The following is a 17,830-nucleotide window of genomic DNA, read 5'->3' as shown; positions in this document are numbered from 1 at the left end:
AACTTTGGATAGACGATGATTACACAAGGAGGCAGGCCATCACACAACAATGGCTTAAACAAGAAGCACGAAGACTCGTCAAAGAAGGTAACAGCACGGACGTTAAATACATGAAAATGTAGATAAATGGAGTATGGAAGAAATGAGATGACTTATGAGGAGACTGAGTTGACTACTCCTTTCGTCAATCCGATGAAATGTATGATAAGAAACAGTATCAACAGCAATTATTGGAATATTGCAGTTTGGAACATTGCAGATGCACATGAAATTGAGAAGATTGGTGATTTTATTATGAATCAAGACATCATTATATTACAAGAAACGTGGCTAACCAAAGATAAGGAAGCAGTATGGAAGAAAAACTGTAATGACGATTTTCAGAGGCATTCCATAAGCGCAGTTAAAGACAAGTGCATAAAAAAAGGAAGAACTGCTGGTGGTCAAATAGTTGGTGTAAAAACAGTGTTGGCATGTTAACACATGGAAGTATGGGTTATGTTTGAAATCGAGTGATAATATTGGAATAATTACAATTTATAATAATGTAGAGTGGTATGTAATTGAGAGAGAGATTAAGAATGCACTGGACTCATTAATAAGAAAAGGTTATAATGTATGGTTGGTTGGACATTATAACGCGCGTGTTGGGTGTGAACAGGGTTTTTATAATAAGTATGACGATTGTAATGTTGTGACTAGGAGCTTCCAAGATAATGTACGTAACTTGGAGGGAAATAAACTGTTAAAATTGTGCTATACGACCGGTATTATACCCACGAACAGGATAAAGAAAGGGGATGAATCGGGCTGTGTTACTTTTGTAGGGGGAGATGATGAAGCATGTGGTTCAGTACTCGACCTGTTAATGTGTATAGGATCTCAGAGCTGGCAAAGAACAGGCTGTCTAAAAGTAGTACCCAGGATAGAGTCAACAAGGCTACTGGCGAGGATGGTATTTCTGCAGAATTTTACAAAGCGTTACCAAACGACACAAAGGACCTGTTGTTAGAAATTATAAATAGAATATGAATGGATAAGAGTTTACCGGAAGGTTGGAGCGTAGCAATAGTAGTGCCCATATATAAGGACGGAGACGAGAGCGTGGTAGAGAACTATAGAGGTATATCTTTACTAAATTCCGGTTATTGAATACTAACTTATATGATGGCGAACAAATTAAGTTTGTGGCTCGAGAAAAATAAAGTGTTCAGGGAAAGCCAGGCAGGCTATAGATGTAACCGAGGCACTAGAGATCACCTTTTTGTACTAAATGTGCTTGTCAATGATGATGATCCAATATGATTGAAAAATATGCTAAGCGAACTTGAGAGATATACATGTAGGCATGAAATTGTGATTAATACAAGAAAAACAAAAATTATGGTGTTCGGGAGCAAAAAGTACAAAAATAGAACGGTGTGGACGATCAATAGTGACGAGATAGAAGAAGTGAATGAATTCAAATACTTAGACTTTTGGTTTACGAAAGGAAACAGCTTACAGAGACATGTCGAGTGGGTTAGTGGCAGAATGGCTTGTTCTATGAATACAACGTGGGGTCTTATCAGAAGAGCGAAAAGAACTACGTTAAAAGAAAGGTTATACCTATATGACTCTTTGGTTAGGGCAGGAGGGCTGTACGAGTGGAGATCTGGGGATGGAAAGAGAGAACAAAAATAAGGATCTCGTTTGAAAAATGGTGCAAGATGGCAATAAGTGTGAGCATTAACACACCCGAATATATTTGGATAACGGAAGCTAGAGTGGAGAGCTCATACGTCAGGTCAGTTAGGAGAGCGTGTAGGTTTATATGTGATATACTCGATATGGAAGACGACAGATGGCCTAAAGTGTGTCTGAGAGAAGAAATCAGACAGACACTCAACGGTGCGCCGTCGAGATGATGGACATACTTAAGAAAATGAAGTGTGGAAGAATCTTGGAGATGATCTGGAATGGAGTTCAAACATCGGGTCGATATTAAATGGTTAAGAGCATGTGAATTGAAAGAAGACAAAGACAAGATTGTCAACTCAAGGTTTAGCAGGATCTACAAATTGGTTGTGAATGCTCATTCACCTGGAGAATACTGGATGGACAAAGATATGAGCATGGGTTAAGAAGACATGGTCATGACTTCGGTGCAATTGTTGCAGTATTTATGAAAAGAGTGGGTATAAATCTTGGCTATGCAGACTGTACGGAAATAACTATGATAAAATCGAGCATATTCTTATATGTAGAAAGGCAAGGAAGTTAATCAACAAAAAGTGTAATAGTGAAATTGCCAAGTGGCTAGATGGAGCTAATGAACCATAAGTGTATCGGCTATTAGCGCAGGCACTCAAAGGTCCACCATTTAAAGCCATTTGTGTATTGTACAAAAGTTTTGAAAAAGCAGTTAGGGAAGAGAGTGGTGGACATTGGAATTGACAGTTCGCAATATTCTAATATGTATGGATGAGTGTGTGTGTATGTATATGTGTAAAAAACCAAAAAAATGTGCGGTCTGTTGTTCCACGAAGGTAGAAAGTCATTGTACAAAGAGATTTGTTTCAAATATCGTACTTTTCTGGCAATAAATCTGTCTGGGCATATATATATATATATTTGTGTATGAATATTTCAATTGAAATTGTAATATAGAATATTTTGTCGTCAATTACAAACTTTATTTACAAAGTTTACAACTTAGTCATTACAAAACATTATAATAATATTCGAGAATGATAATAATATGATTATATAAAAGATAAGATTGAGAATTATAAAACTGCATGTATCAAGATATTTTAAATATATAAACCTAATTTATAAATATGTTATTTAATTTAAATGTTGATGTACACATTTTATTCATCATCATCGTTGTCCGGAAATAGTCGTTCTTCATCTTCCCTTCTACTTTTGCGTTGGCTTTGAATAGTGGATAGTAACATTATTAATTTATAAACAAATAATTGTGAACTTTGTATGCAGATATGCGTACATTTTAATAAAATAATTACAAATATGAGAATCTAAAGTACTTTTTGTAAAAAATCTTAGTTAATTTAGTAGAGTACTAAGTCCTTTTGTTTTGTTGCCCGTTGGATTTGCTGTTCCATGTGAAATTCTCAGCCAAATTGTTACACATCGATGATAGCATAAATCGATGAAAGGAATCTTAGATTTTGTCCACCAACAAATTTGTTGTGTCGTTGTTAGAAAATCATAACAGCATTACAAAGACATTTCAGATATCGAATAGTTATTAGATTATGTCATACATCAGTGGAAACCCTGTCGGTGGCTCAAATGATTCTTCTTCCTCCGTATCTGATTGATCTGCTTTTCTTCGTAATGCTGCTATGTCTAATCTGTAATGATGTAATATTATTATTACCGATCTCAACGTTTTTCTAAATATCACTCCGAATCATTTTCTACTTATACCTATTGGTCGACCTTCTGAAGAATTATTGATATTAAATCGATTGGGTTCTGCTGAGTTCTATTGCCATTATCAGGCTGTTGATGGCTTAGAGTGCGTCATAGGCGATGATCTTGATTGTGGTATTGAGCTAGAATGTTGGACTAAACAGGTTGTTAATAGTGGTGCTAGGTCGACTACAAAAGGTAAATGCAAAAGATGCATTGTTTGGTACTGGTGGTGGTCCAGAATAAAATGGTTCTGCTGGAGATAGAATATTTGATGCTGATGGTGTTTGATACTCATGTAGGTGGATACATGACTGTATAGATAACAATACTAATGATTAGAAAGTAACGTCATTACATTAACAAAATTAGTTAATATTCAAAATGCGACAGATAACTTCTGTATTCAGACTAACGCAATCATCCCCATCGTTTTTAGCCATCAGTATAAAATATTCGAATTGTAATCCTTTGAATTGTTGATAAGTCGAATTCCAATTAGTTCATGCAACTGGTCAATTTGAATGTTTATTAAAAGATTTTATCTTGGAAATTTTTTGTTTTATATTGTAGAAGTTCCGATTTTCCGAATTACGATTACGTAAGTGTTGTAATAATTTGCCTGGTTTTTTCAAGAATTTTCTAAAAAACGTCATATTATCTTCATATGGGAAAGCAGAATATTTATTTAAATTTCCAAACAGTTTAATATCATCAATGTAATAAACAAACATGTAACAACCCGTGTATGTTGTAAGTGAGAAATGTCGGTCCATAAATATCATAACAATATTCCGCATAAAGTTTTTAAACTGAATATTTAGCCCTTAAATAGGGGTGAAAGTTCCGAAAAATGTGTTTTTAATTTTTTGAAGGGAAAAAAAGAATTGTTTGGATAAAATGAGATAGCCATTGTGCAGAGCGGGAGAAATCCTATCCCCTCCTCAAATGGCTATAAATGTTCAAGAATTGTTCAAAAATACAGATGAGCAAAGTTGACAAAAAAAGACATTTACAGCAGAGTAAAAAATCGAAAAAATTAATTTTTTGTCAATATTCCAACAGGGAAATGTTCAAAAAATGATTAGAAAATTCGATACTCTACAATATATGTGTACATTTTTTCGAACAAACGAACGGTTCTCGTTACGCAAGTAGTGAAAGGTCAAAAAATGCACTGTGCCAAATTTTAATTGTTGATAAACGATAGTAAAAATCATTTTCAAACAATGAAAATTGGCACAAATGCTCTTCTCGTTAATCTCTATGAGAAGCCGCTATCAAAAAATTTTTTCAACTCTTTTAAAATTAATGCATAGGGAATTCACACTGCCCTTGGACTACTGCTATTCGAATTTCTGTAAATGAATACGTGAACTTAGTTTTGCTTATACTTCTATACAGCGATAAAACTGCCTCAACTCCCATAACTGACAAAAAAATAATTCTCCTTTTATTTAAGAATATGCACTCTTTGGGTACATTTGAGATCCGTGCATATTCAATTTTAGTATTTTCTTAAACTTCTTCGAGAAACGATCAAGTTGGTCAGTTTGTGTGTAAAACGTAGATGTGTTTTGAGTTGTGATGTTTTTTTACTAAATTTGTGATAATAGTGTCAGTGATATTGTTTCTGATGGCGAATAATTTTCTAATGTACATAAGATGTGTGAAAAAAGAAATTTTACAATATAAAATTTTATCGAAAATAAAAGTAAAAAATATCCCAAAAATCTGTTAAAATTTAAACAGAAATACTAAGGTAAAATTTACTCAAAAATCAACAGTAAAGTAGCTTTACCAAACTGCTTGCTAAATTTTACCCTCACATTATAGTTAATTTTTCAAGAAAAATTTTCTTAGTGTATGTTCCTGTATTCGAAATACTTAGAATTAAATTCTACTCCTTCGGTAATTGGTTCGGGTACAAGTTCAGACTCACCCTGTATACGTATGAGGAGCTGGAGTCTATTTAACTACAGTAAAAATGACGTAGAACTTACAGAGAGTAGCAGATAAAAAGGTTGTACTGTAAATTTGTTTAGTAAATACTTTTCTGAAAAAATGTTTATTGAATAAAAATAACAATAATAGTAACATAGTCAATTCTTTAGCATTAAAAAAAAATATTCAGAAGCTAAAAATTTTGCAATAAAATCTAATTGTAAAAGTATTTATTATGCACCAATAAAAAATTAATTTCATTCACATGGTGTATATCACACTCTATTTTCTATTGAAAATAAAAAAAAGTTTTTTTACTTTATTTTCTCGTATTTCTATGATTTCAAAACATGGACAATATACAAGGTGACACACAATGATGCCTCTTCAGTGTAAACATACAAGTCACCAATATAATGACACAATATATATGAAAAAAGAATGCTTTTGTCAATCTTTGTTGTTATGTAGAAAAAAAATAATCAACACTTTGATTGTCAATCCCACGTGTATTATGTTTATTATCTCATGCAATCGAAATGAAATACTAACCCAAAATGAATACAAATGTATATAGGAAATAATAGAAAGTGCTGAATAAATATTTGTATGCATTTGAATATCATGAAAACTTGTAAAGTATGACAAGAATAATATTATGACGAAAGTGGAATGATGTCCTTTGTTTAAGCAATTTAATTACTTTGATAAGTTTGATTCAATCTTGTGTTTACTGGAGCACTCTATCAATTTAACTAGGTATCTAACTATCATTCTAACTAAATCATAATTTGTACTAATAAATTTTTATCAAAAACTATATTTTATTTAAAAAATATTCACTTGTCTTAAGAAATTTTGACAATTACAGTTTTTATTAAAATAGCTATATTGTTAGTTATTATTGTCAAATTTGGATAATTCAGAGCTCATTTTCTCTAGTTTATGAGAAATTTGATGAAATTGTTATTAACTTCCCAGTGGGAAGTTATAGTAATGGGTCCGATTTTGCGAATCGCTAATTTTGACATATCTCCACGTTTTAAGGTCCCCAGAGTTGAATACGATAGTTTTTACGTGGACGTCTGTGTGTGTGTATGTACGTATGTGCGTATGTTCGTACGTGCGTTCGGAATTATTTTTCGCCTCGATTATCTAGGGAACAAAAAATGATATCGACGTGGGACCAACTGCATTCGACGCGTAATTACGTAACTTAGAACTGATTAGATTTTCAGCAAAATCGGTCCAGCCGTTTTTGATGCAGAATCAAAAAACTGAAAAAATAGTGAACTACCTAAATTCTGCAATTTATAAATTATACCATTTTTTAGACGGAATTTCGAGATCTTTTGAAAAATATAAATATCAAATGTTTAGAATAATTGTACAGGAATATGATGACAGTATTTCATAGAAAAAAAATTTTTAAAAAACGAAATCAGCAATAAAGAAATTTTAAACTTGTGTTGGGATGGAGAAAATAGCGTTGAGGATAATAAAATAGTCAATAATTATTGTCAATAATATGGAATTGTGTTCATAACAATTGAACATTGTTACTAACAAGTGATTATTGATCATAGTAATATTTAAATAATAAGTTTTAAATTGTTATAAACAATAAAAATAGGGACCCTTTCTATATATATATGAGTACTTTTAACGCATAATTTTTCCGTTTACTAAAAAAATGTTACCAACCGTATGCCATAAATGAAAACATACTTTTTTCGTGTATAACAATGAAATTCGTTGTAAATAATGAAAAAAAGGATCTATGAGGTACATTCGAATTCTTCTAACGCACAATTTTTTCTTTTACTGAAAGAAGGTAACTAACCATATCAAATGAATCTAAACAGACTCATTTCGTTTATAACAATTCCATTTGTTATAAAAAATGGAAACGGGTTCTATTCAAATTGTTTTTTTATTTTTTTCACTGGGAAGTTGATCGTGTGGACCTTTTGGGTCGCACCCAGACCACTGCAGAGCACTGATATTTTTATTATTATATTATGTACATTTTCAAAAAATTACTAAATATCAAATGAAATGGTATCAACTTCGATTTAACTTTCATTCTATGATAAATGATCAAGTTGTTGATTATAACATAAAGAAAAATTACAAAAATATTTATTAAGCTTTATAATTAAATTAAAATAACATAAGAAATATATTATTATGATATTATACATATATGTGATATTAATAGTAAATCGATGTTTTCAGGTGGTTCATGGGGTGCATATTGAACCAGCTCATGTAGTAAGAAAGCGAAGTATTAGTCAGCCTTTAAGGATTTTATTGTCATACGATGAAAGTGTTTATCGGTAAGTATTATTTTATTGATTTTTTTAATAAATTATTTTTTTAAGAATAATATTACGGAAAAAAGGAATTTAACTAAAAAAAAAAAGAAACATGTTTATTTCATTTGAAAAAGATTATCAAGTATAGTAGAAATTGGAAAACAACTTTCAACAAGAAAGTTTTTAAAAATTGATATTTTACTAACAGTTGATGAAAAAGATTCCATAGTTCATATAAAAGCAATCTAAAATAAATGTAGACCCTCCAAATCCATGATACACCCTTTATAAGTTCTTTTTGCTCTACAATTTACTTTTTTTTCATTTAAAAAAGTCAAAGTTTTCCAATTTTTTCTTAAAAAAATAAACAAAAATTTATTGATCATAAACTTAACTTTGACTAATTAGTTAATCAAATCAATTAATAGAATAGTTAGAAGAGCCAAACAAAATATTTAAAAATACTATTTTTTTTTTCTGAGACTCAAAAAGCAAAAAATTAAGCATTATTCAGACCTATAATCATTAAGTCATCAATATTGCCCACAAAAAAAAGATTATTATTCTCTCCACGTAACATTGTGTCATTCGATGAAATAATACACTGTCATTTCATGGTGTCCAGTCGTCAGAATGCGGTAAAGAGAAAAAGAGATTCTCAAGCATAGCATTAGATTTCACTTCTTCCAAGATTCAATTCAGGTCAAATAAGCAAACATTTAAAAAAATCACCTTTTTCCCTGCATAAGTAATTTAAATCGTTGTCTTTTTATTACTATTATTATTACTACTATATTTCATTTTGTTATATCAATATAAGCCGTACCAAGTATAGAAAATAAAGCCAGAATGTTGTTAGATGTCGAGAGTTGCATTGAAAACGATAAAAAAATCACGCAAAGATGAATAAGAGTAAAATTTAAAAGAATCATAAGCAGATACATTTATAATGAGAAATTCAAGTTAATTTTTGTTAAATGAAACCGATTAAGTTGAGTTAATTATTTTCTATTGTTACTGAAATATAATAGAATAAAATAATATTCTAATAAGTTGACTTTTAAACATTAATTTAGAACAACTAAATTAAAAGGAATAAAAATTATCGCATATTGTAATAACTTTTGATGGACAAATTATTCATGATTAAGAGGAAATGGAATATTTAAATTAAATGATCAACTTTAATTTCCTTTTAATCATCTCACTTTGTTAAAATCCCTTGTTCTCTTTATATTAATTTTAATCTCATCCCGTTTTACAATTTTCCATCCAGCTATATTCAACTAAAATGTAAGATTTTGTTAAAAAAAAATATGCTCATCAATTCACATTTTACATAAATTCAGTAATAAATTTAATCTGAGATTATTTTTATCTTGAACTTGAAAGATCTATTTTTTAATTTAATATCAACACAAGTGGCTTAGTGCCGAATGGAAAAAATATATTTTTATCATATATTTTTTGATTAATTGTTAAAAAACGACTATTATGGCAGAAATTTGACAAATATTCCTCATTATAAGCTGTGAGCTTTTTGATTATTCACTTTATTATCCCAAACTTTTTACTCTTAAAATATTCTATACATAAATTCATTTTTTCTAGTTAGATACAGTGTTTTTTTTTAAAGAATAAAAGACTATTAAAGAAGAGCCTATAAATCATCATGACATGAAGTGTAAAGTATATTTTTTTATTCAAAAATATCTTGATAGTAAATATTTGATGTTAATTTAAATATGTACAGTTTAAAAAGGTACATCTCATATTGATTTTATAGTGTGTAATTGAAAATCTGTTAAAATAAACAAAAAATTGATCTGGGAAAGCTTCTGAAAAATAGATTTAACAATGCCTATATACAAGTAGATTTTATTTCTGAAATATTATTTTTATCTTGCAGATTAGATGCAGAAAAATTTGATTTAATTAATGTAAGTATTTAAAAAAATACAATTAAAAAAAAAATGATCATTAAACAATGAATTATATTTTTATTTATTCAATTTTATTATTTGTGTTATAGAATACAATTTTACCAGAAGCTGTTCATTTTTGGGAACGAACATTAATGGTACGTGAAACGAGAAATACCATTCGTTTAAACAGGTAGGAAAATTGAATAAAAAACATCATAATACTATCAATACTATTATTAATAAATATTATATTATATTAAGTTTATTACTCTTATTAATGAGTTCATTAATTGGTTTATTATTTTTTAGAAAATGTGAAAGTAATCAAATTTTCGTCAAAGATCATTACGCTTATTGCATCGATTCTTGTCGAGCTACTACCATGTGCGGAGATGTTGTTGTACCAGAATCTCATCTTGATGTAAATATTATATTATTATTTAGCCAATAACGAAAAAATTTTTTAAAAAACATATTTTAACGGGAAACTGTTTTATCGACATTTATTAATAGTCGGTAAAATGTCTGTCTGAGTTACAACTATAAATGATCGATAAGATATGGATTCTGTCGGCAGAAATTTTATTTATCTACAAAAATGTTTTTTTTAATTACAGGTTTGTCGAACTTGTAATGCAACAGGTCACAATTGCCGAGTCCAGCCCGGTAGTGTTGCTGGTGAAGGTATCAATGGCGCGGATTTCGTATTTTATGTATCAGCAATGCCAACAGAAAGATGTCATAGTGGATTAACAGTTGCTTATGCTGCTCATTGTCAACAAGAGTCTGCTCTTGACAGGTAAAGTCAATTATATCCTAAAATTAACATATGCAAAAATATATGTTAATAATTTTCTTCATTATTCTAGGCCTATTGCTGGTCATGCAAATTTATGTCCAGGAAGTATCAGTACAAAACCACAAGAATTAGAAACATTACTAAGCACTGTAAAACATGAAATACTTCATGCTCTAGGATTTTCTGCTAGTCTTTATGCATTTTATCGTGATGAAAACGGTGATCCTCGTACTCCACGTCGTAGTGATACTGGAAAACCGCCACTAAATGAAAAGTAATAATTTATTTATTAACAAAAAAGGACCTAACAACCTAAGTCAGAATCTCTTTTAATGATATACAACAATGTACCAATTTAGTTAATATAATGATGAAACGTGATAATGTAATATTATGTATAAAGAATCTTAGTAGGCATGATTAATAAGCATTATAAATGATGTAAACAATTATACAATTATATTATTATAAAAATTATTTAAATTTATGGATTAGACTTCAAACACACCAGTGGAGTGAATCAACAATAAAAACAATAGTCAGACCACAATGGCATGTTCGTGGCGGCACAGTTGAAAGATCAATGCAAATGATCGTGACTCCAAAGGTCAGGAAAGAAGTTCGTGAGCATTTTAAATGCCCTGCTTTAGAAGGAGCTGAATTGGAAGACCAAGGAGAAGACGGAACTGCATTAACTCATTGGGAAAAAAGAGTTTTTGAGGTAATTTTGTAATAAATTTTTTTTTAAACACTGATTATTGATTATTTTATTGTTATAGAATGAAGCTATGACTGGTACTCATACACAAAATCCTGTCTATTCAAGAATTACATTGGCTTTAATGGAGGACACTGGCTGGTACAGTGCTAATTACTCGATGGCACAATCATTGAGATGGGGTCGACATTTGGGTTGTGATTTTGCAATGAAATCATGTAAAGAATGGATATCAAATCGTTCATCACGACTTTTGTAAGTAAATGAAGATTTTATTTTTATGATTTAATGTAAACGTTTTCTATTTAAAAGCAAATAATCTTTACGAATTAATTTCAAATAATTCAATATTCTTTATTGTTGCTTTTATATCTCAGGAAAACTAATTTTACGTAAGTTTAGTTTAAAAAAACAAATTGAATAAATAGATAAAATAAAAGTTTCGAAAAGAAAAGAATATTTATTATGAAATTTATTGATTTTAGAGCAAAATCTATTCATCCGTTTTGTAATAAAGTTAAACAAGATCCACTACAAACTGAGTGTACCGATGATCGTAATTCTGTAGCTCTTTGTAATCTTATTGAACATCCTCAGCCTTTACCAGTAAAATATCAGGTAATTTTTTATTTTTTTATACGCTTAAGGTATGACGAAAAATCGTAGTCAGCCCTAAAGAGGACAATTAAACTAGCTTAAACCGCATATTTACTATCCTCGCCTTCGGCTCGGGTTATAATTTTACACGTAGTTTGAGCTAGACTACTTTCCCTCCCTAGATGTGAAATTTACTATTTTACTCACTAGAATATAAAGTACTTATTTTTTGCATTTCTTATATTTTTTGACTTCAGTATACTAAGAATAATTTCAGCTGTACACTGACCAATCAGTAAATTATACAAAATTAACAGTAATAATTGAAATGAAAAAATACAACCTTTAGAGTGTATGAAATTTCAAACAGTGCAGAAAAATAAAAAAATGGTAGGGAAAAGTCTTACCCCTGCCCAAAGTTAAAGTTTGTTGCCTGTTTTTGAGGTTGGAAAAATGACGTTCTCCCCTCGCAGAGAAAGGCAACACCTATCTGGGCATGCGCACACACTTTTTTGTCTTTATATGCGGGATACAATACGTCATTTTGAGACCTACAAACATGGAGCAAACTTTAACTTTGAAACTTTAATTTTAACTTGAGAAAAAATAGTATGTTGGCCATGAGAGCAAATTAAGGTATCCTTATGTGGGGGTTTACCACCCTCTCTTTTGGCTCGGGATGCGATTTTACACCCAAGTCAGAATATTATACTTTGCTTCCTTGGCTAACAACGTACTAATTTCACACTGGTGTGGAAAAAAATTTTTTGCAAATTATTTTTGACGTGAAACCTCTTGAAGATCGTATAAGAAAAGCTATTCCAGAAACTTAGGTCATAATAAAATGGAGATGGTTGCCGATACATATTATATCATCATCAAAAACGGGATTTTAAAGCCGAATCAATAAATATTAAAAAAAAAATCTTAATTTTTGAACCGTATTGACTTGTCTATAAACAAAACTATATGTCCATCTATCTTAGTTGTAAATATCTTTCATAGACATTCCTCATCAAACTAATAATTGTGCATTCTAATATTGCTACTCTAACTTTTATTCATTTTGTTTAGAATTTCGATTGGATACCTCACGTAAAAGAGGGCAAAGAAATATATTATGGTGGTTCAGTGTCTCTGGCAGACTACTGCCCTTATATACAGGAATTTACATGGAGATCGAAAAATATTGTTGTAAGAGGCTCACATTGTCTTTATACAGAAAATAATCCACGTAAGTATTTCAATGTATTTATTTGATTGTTTAAATCATTTCACTATTCTCAACTTCATATATTAAGTATTTATATGATTCATTTTTTTTTTAGATCCGGAAAAAAATTTTGCTTTAGAGCATTATGGAGCTCATTCCAAGTGTTTCGATCATACTGATGATATGTGGGAGGAAAGGACTTGTAAACAAGCTCGACAATGGCAGCACTGGGGTTCTGGATGTTATCAGTATAAATGTGAAGTTGGGCGATTACACATAATTGTAAATATCGATTTCATAATAATTTTACTTATAAATCTTTCATACAGTACCAGACATAAATGCTGTTTAATTTTTTAAAGGTTATACATGTGATTTCCCTATACCGTCTCATAGAAAATCACACAGCATTTATGTCCGGTACTGTATAAAGTATTTGTTTAGAAGCGAATTTTCATCTGAAAATGAAGTTTAAACTTTTTTTATTAACTCAAACTGCTTTAAGCCACTTGATTCATTCTATTTAATTTTTTGAAATTTATACCGGTTGTTTGAATAACTAATCGTACGAAGAAGTATCTAACTGAATATAAAAGTAGTAATAAAAAAGTTTTTTTAATTGTATTATTTCTTTTCACTTTTTGCTTATAATATTAATAATATAACTATTTATTTTATTCCCATAATCTTATGGTGATAATAAAAATTCAAAATGGCCTATCTTTTAATTAAATTATTGCTTAAAATATTAAAAATTTAGAAAATTATTAAAAAGAATTTAAACTTTATTTTCAAGGAAAATTTTCGCTTCTGTATGGAAAAATTTTATAACAAATTATTAGATTTACTTAGTAAACGGTATCTATATCAAAATCTTTACAATAAATAGAGCTTTCTTTGACAATCATTCTTTATGGATTCTTTTTTCAATATAGACTAATACTTTTTGGATAATCTTGATAATTACTTTTGTTTTTTAAAAAAAAAATTTTTTTCAATTCTAGGTAGCTAATTATACATATACTTGTTATCATGCTGGTCAAATATTGACAATAAGGATAATTCAAAATGACTGGTTACATAAAGGAGCACTAATTTGTCCTCCTTGTCGCGATATTTGTCAAGCAGAACTTCAAGCTAAAGGAGAATGGTGTAAACCAGGAGATGAGCATCCTCCTGCAACATTTTATCATCGTGATAATCTTATATGTAGTGCTTCTTATAATCTTATGTCGTATTATCTATTCATAATTGTTGTCAGCGTTACTGTGATGTTTAGATAAAATTAACAATCTTTTTTTTTTTTTAATTTATTTTATAAATTCATTCATTTACATTTAAATTAATCCATTAACATTAAATTTTAAAAAATTTGTTAATTTTTTTTTTCTTTAATCTGGTCTAAGTGAACCCCAGAAGGTCCACACGACTAACTTCCCATCATAGTTTGCCTTGGTTTCAGTTTTTTTATTTGGCACCAAAACGATTACACTGATTTTGATCAAATTCAATCATTCAATTTAAACTCGTCCTAAGTTAAAATCATCATTTGTTCTCGGAATACACGAGACAACTAAATTGATAACGAACAGACACCCTTTTAAAAATCATAGCATTTGACTCTAGGGACTTTAAAATGTTTAGGAATGACAAAATTGAGAATTTGCAAAATCGGACCCATTACGATAACATCCCACTGGAAAATTAAAAAAAACAATTATCACTGACTCCCAACACTCAAAAACAAATAACTCAAAAGTTTTTTAAATGGCTTTATTTAAATAATATAATCATAGATAAATCAACGAATAAACAATCAATAAACAAATTGTGATTAATAATAGTCAAATTAACAAAATGATATTAAAGTTAATTAATGATTAACTACTCAACAACTGTCAATAATAATTAAGTGAACATTTTTTAAAAATATTCATATGAGATATTCCATCAATGAATTAATTTTTATTTTCATAAGTTTATATTATTAGATATAAGTGACGCTGATTTTATTTTTTAGTATTAAATATTTTTTAATATCTTAAGATATCCAACAATGCAGTATCAATATTAAGTATGTACATTTATTTATATATAATTATATGGATACAATTATTAAAATTGAATCAAACAATTTTAACATCATTATATACATTATTTAAATTAAAACTTTATTTTATAAAAAAAAAATGCAAATTTGATTATTTTAGTTACAAAAATAAATATTTATAAGTAATTTAGTCATTTCTCTTTTGACGTTAAGTCGTTAAAAAACCGTTAAACATCAATGTTATCTATTAACATTCAAGTGATATGTTATCAAAATCAAACTAAAACTATAAAAGATGAATGCAACATCAAAATTCTTACAGAATTTCGTAATACAAGTGTTTGTTACGTACTTTATTGAAAGAATACAAAGACTTGTGACAGTTATTTGGAAACTATTTTAAGAAGCAATCGTTAAACTTCAACTAACTTTTAACTCAAATCATGAAGATAATAAAAGAAAATATTGTCAGCAAAATTATAATATTCAACTGTATGCTATTAATAAGTTTTTGTCAAATAAGTGGTATGATGGTGAGAAATATAACAAATATAGAGAAAGGTATTTTTATTTATTATTTTAAAAAATATCATTTTATTAAGATAGTTAAATTTCAGATCCTGATCAAAGTATCTTAATTCTATTTTTATTAAATTTATCAATTAGTTAATTAATTTTATTAATGTGATTGATTAATTTAGAGGGACATCATGTGAGCTTCAACCATTTTTTTCCTCTGAATGTTGAGGAAAAATTTATCAGTGAAAAACAAAAAATTGGCTCCTGTGGCAATTGTTATATTGAAAGTGATCATCATAACCATTTAAATCGAAGAAATGACTTGAACTGGTATGATAAGTGTTTTGGACAGTTGCAATCCTGTGCTGTAATCAAAGCAAGTCATTTTTTGAAATACTTTTTTTTTTTGGCAATTTGTATTTAAATCGTTTGATTGTTTCAATGTAAATGGATTTTAGGATTCATCTGGAAATAATGCGAATCCAAGCGACTGTACCGGAAGCTGTGCATGTGTTTGTTATACATCAGATCTACCTGATGATCAACAACAAATTGACTCTTTATGTCTTGATCCACTTTATGTAGATGTTTCCCAGCAATAGTAAGTTCATTTTTTGAGATTTTATTTTTTCTTACGGCATGCGCATCCGTAATATTGAGTCCTATATCACTCCTTATTTCTATTTTATTTAATTGTGTTAACTTATAAACAATTTTACTAAGTAATAAAAAATAAAAAATTAATAACAATATTATTTATTTTTTTTTCCAGTGTTATTACTGGAGTCCGATTTACAACCGTCAGAAATATGGTAATGTTGCAAATTCAAGAAGGAAAACTACAACACGGAGGAATCATCGCTCGGGGTACCAATCATTGGGTACCGCCATCAAGAAACTGCACCAAAGTAGCACCTATTGTTCATGATGAAACATCCTTTGTTTTTGATAACATAACATTCCCATCTGACTACGCACTTACTGGTACTTTAATAACATTTATACAATCGAAAAGTACAAGTACTTTTATTTCATTTATATTATTTTACAGGTATATCATTCAGAAAGTGTGTAGAATCATGGGAACATATGAATATAAAAATAAAAACCATTAGAAACTGTAAAGATGATTTTATTTTCCTTACTGCTTACGGAGCTAGTTTCGATGATATTCTAAGAGGGTACAATGGTAAAATACTTGAAGGTGAACGAAGTGGTGCCTTAAGTCTCTCAGGAAGGTAATATCTGTTGTTTCAACTCTGTCTCAAAATTTGTTTTCACTTCAGATCACAGTTTTGATAAGTTGTTAAGTAGATTGTTCAAGCAGTAAACTTTTTTTTTATTATTATTAAAAAGGAATTTTAGAATGTATTGAATATAAAAAATTTGTTTCTTAGGCATGATTACACTAAAAAAGATATGTTGATTCCAACGAAAGCTGAAAAACATGATCAACAAGAAAAGAGAGGAAATTTCGCGACATTCAGATCTACTAAACGTATATCTAATGATGCTGTACCAATTATTCCTTACATTAGTACTCAAGACTTCATGGCAAAACCAACGAGACCATTGGTGGGCATAGAAATGATCTATTATGGAGATGATCATCATGGTGGATATATTTCACCTGTTATTTATATTAAATAAAATTAAGTTAATAAAATTAATTATTTCAAAGAAATAATGGAAATAAGTCACATAAAAGTGGAATAATGAATAAAAAAGATAGTTGATTAATAAAGAATGTAATCTTTTGTTATCGAGTTACACGTGGAAAAGCTATTTTGATAAGAGTAATAATAAAAAAATATTATCAATATTCAGTGCTAGTGATAAAACTGATATTGAAAAATCATAAAAACTAGTATTCATTTGTGCATTTATTATAAAGTTTTTTCTTATTGTTGCTTCGTTATTTCATATTTTTTGTGAGCTCTAGATACTACAAAAAACTTGATACTTTTTTATTAGTTTATTTAAATCACTTTTGATTTAAAAAGAAATTATTTATTAGAAAAAAACACAATTAGTTATCTTAAAACTCCAATTTTAAATGACATTTACGAATGATCTCGTTTTTGTTGTATTTTATTTATTCACATTAATTAAACTCATTCATAAATTTTTATCTATTTAAACAAACGTGTGTTTATACAAAAAGACCCTTTGTTGATTTAGAAAATTATGAAACCATTTACTGTGAAAGAGGAAAAAAAACACTCAATAATTTTTTTTAAAATACTTTTTATTGCCATTTTTTTTCATGAATCTATGTCATTTATTTGAAAAAATGTATTTTTGACTTTTTGATTTTAATTTTC

At 29.0% G+C, this 17,830-nt stretch overlaps 2 protein-coding genes across 2 annotated transcripts in view; both read left to right on the top strand.

Moving 5' to 3' along the window:
• Invadolysin (leishmanolysin-like peptidase, invadolysin) overlaps positions 1-15,022 on the top strand; it is a 34,544-nt gene extending 19,522 nt beyond the window's left edge. The window contains exons 2-13 of the mRNA XM_035088464.1: positions 7,606-7,706; positions 9,595-9,625; positions 9,718-9,800; positions 9,920-10,031; positions 10,228-10,409; positions 10,480-10,683; positions 10,905-11,130; positions 11,189-11,382; positions 11,613-11,745; positions 12,799-12,958; positions 13,053-13,219; positions 13,942-15,022. Coding sequence (XP_034944355.1) covers positions 7,606-7,706; positions 9,595-9,625; positions 9,718-9,800; positions 9,920-10,031; positions 10,228-10,409; positions 10,480-10,683; positions 10,905-11,130; positions 11,189-11,382; positions 11,613-11,745; positions 12,799-12,958; positions 13,053-13,219; positions 13,942-14,220 — 1,872 coding nt within the window. The 3' untranslated portion in view covers positions 14,221-15,022. The remainder of the gene's footprint in view (positions 1-7,605; positions 7,707-9,594; positions 9,626-9,717; positions 9,801-9,919; positions 10,032-10,227; positions 10,410-10,479; positions 10,684-10,904; positions 11,131-11,188; positions 11,383-11,612; positions 11,746-12,798; positions 12,959-13,052; positions 13,220-13,941) is intronic.
• A 159-nt stretch (positions 15,023-15,181) lies between these two features.
• Positions 15,182-17,190, top strand: LOC118070050 (uncharacterized). Its single transcript, XM_035088465.1, has 6 exons — positions 15,182-15,548; positions 15,689-15,882; positions 15,965-16,107; positions 16,279-16,490; positions 16,558-16,744; positions 16,904-17,190. Exons 1-6 carry the CDS (start codon positions 15,431-15,433, stop codon positions 17,154-17,156), a joined length of 1,107 nt encoding a protein of 368 aa, XP_034944356.1. The 5' UTR covers positions 15,182-15,430; the 3' UTR covers positions 17,157-17,190.
• The last annotated feature ends 640 nt before the right edge of the window (positions 17,191-17,830 follow it).

Source organism: Chelonus insularis, unplaced genomic scaffold (assembly GCF_013357705.1).
Source record: "Chelonus insularis isolate UGA/USDA-ARS -01 unplaced genomic scaffold, ASM1335770v1 contig_50_pilon, whole genome shotgun sequence".
NCBI lineage: Eukaryota > Metazoa > Arthropoda > Insecta > Hymenoptera > Braconidae > Chelonus > Chelonus insularis.
Note: the sequence above shows the minus strand (reverse complement) of the source record. Positions and strands in the feature narration are given on the sequence as shown.

Excerpts from the sequence above, each read along its gene's own strand:
- LOC118070050 (XM_035088465.1), top strand. The coding sequence starts at position 15,431 with ATGAAGATAATAAAAGAAAATATTGTCAGCAAAATTATAATATTCAAC. Across the intron at positions 16,108-16,278 it reads GTAGATGTTTCCCAGCAATA|TGTTATTACTGGAGTCCGAT; the intron begins GTAAGTTCATTT and ends TTTTTTTTCCAG. Across the intron at positions 16,491-16,557 it reads ATCTGACTACGCACTTACTG|GTATATCATTCAGAAAGTGT; the intron begins GTACTTTAATAA and ends ATTATTTTACAG.